Below are 614 nucleotides of genomic sequence, written 5' to 3' on the forward strand. Positions count from 1 at the left end.
AGGACTCCTCGATGATGACCTCCAGGCGGCAGTTGTCCCCCAGGATGGGTTTGCCCATCTCGGCGATGCGCCGAGCCTCCTCCTCCTCCGCCGACAGCTTCCGGTCACCGTCCACTGCGGGGACATCGTGGCGGGGGGACGTGGGGACACAGCGTGGGGACACGGCGCAGGGTCCCCCTACGCGTCACGTGCCACCGGGCCATGACCACGGGAGGAGGAGGATGACGAAGGCTCCTACCTTGGGTGAGCAGGAGAGCTGGAGAGGGAGAGGAGGGTGGTGAGAGGGGGCGGAGCTCAGTGGCCCCGCCCGGCCACACCCCACCTGGCCACGCCCAGCCCCGCCCGTACCCGAGATGCCACGTTTGAGCCAGCGCGGCTGCCCCAGCTCGATGAAGAAGTTGTCCTTCTTCTCGTAGGCCTCGTCGTCCACGATCTTCACCTGCAGCGTCTTCCTGGGGACGGGGGGATGTGCCGATGGCACCGTCACTGCCATCACCACTGAGACATCCCATCCAACCATCCATCCAACCATCCATCCATCCAACCATCCACCCATCCAACCATCCATCCAACCATCCACCCATCCATCCATCCAACCATCCAACCATCCAACC

General features: G+C 64.8%; 1 protein-coding gene across 1 annotated transcript in view; it reads right to left on the bottom strand.

The window, feature by feature from the left end:
- LOC104464045 (sodium/calcium exchanger 2-like) overlaps positions 1-493 on the bottom strand; it is a gene marked incomplete at its 3' end in the record, with an annotated part of 2464 nt that extends 1971 nt beyond the window's left edge. Inside the window, exons 1-2 of the mRNA XM_010076616.1 lie at positions 349-493; positions 1-114 (exon numbers count right to left, since the gene is read on the bottom strand). The exon at positions 1-114 is cut by the window's left edge and continues 6 nt beyond it. Of these exons, the coding sequence (XP_010074918.1) occupies positions 1-114; positions 349-493 (259 nt within the window). The remainder of the gene's footprint in view (positions 115-348) is intronic.
- Between the last annotated feature and the right edge of the window lie 121 nt (positions 494-614).

Source organism: Pterocles gutturalis, unplaced genomic scaffold, assembly GCF_000699245.1.
Source record: "Pterocles gutturalis isolate BGI_N339 unplaced genomic scaffold, ASM69924v1 scaffold44013, whole genome shotgun sequence".
NCBI classification, from domain to species: domain Eukaryota; kingdom Metazoa; phylum Chordata; class Aves; order Pterocliformes; family Pteroclidae; genus Pterocles; species Pterocles gutturalis.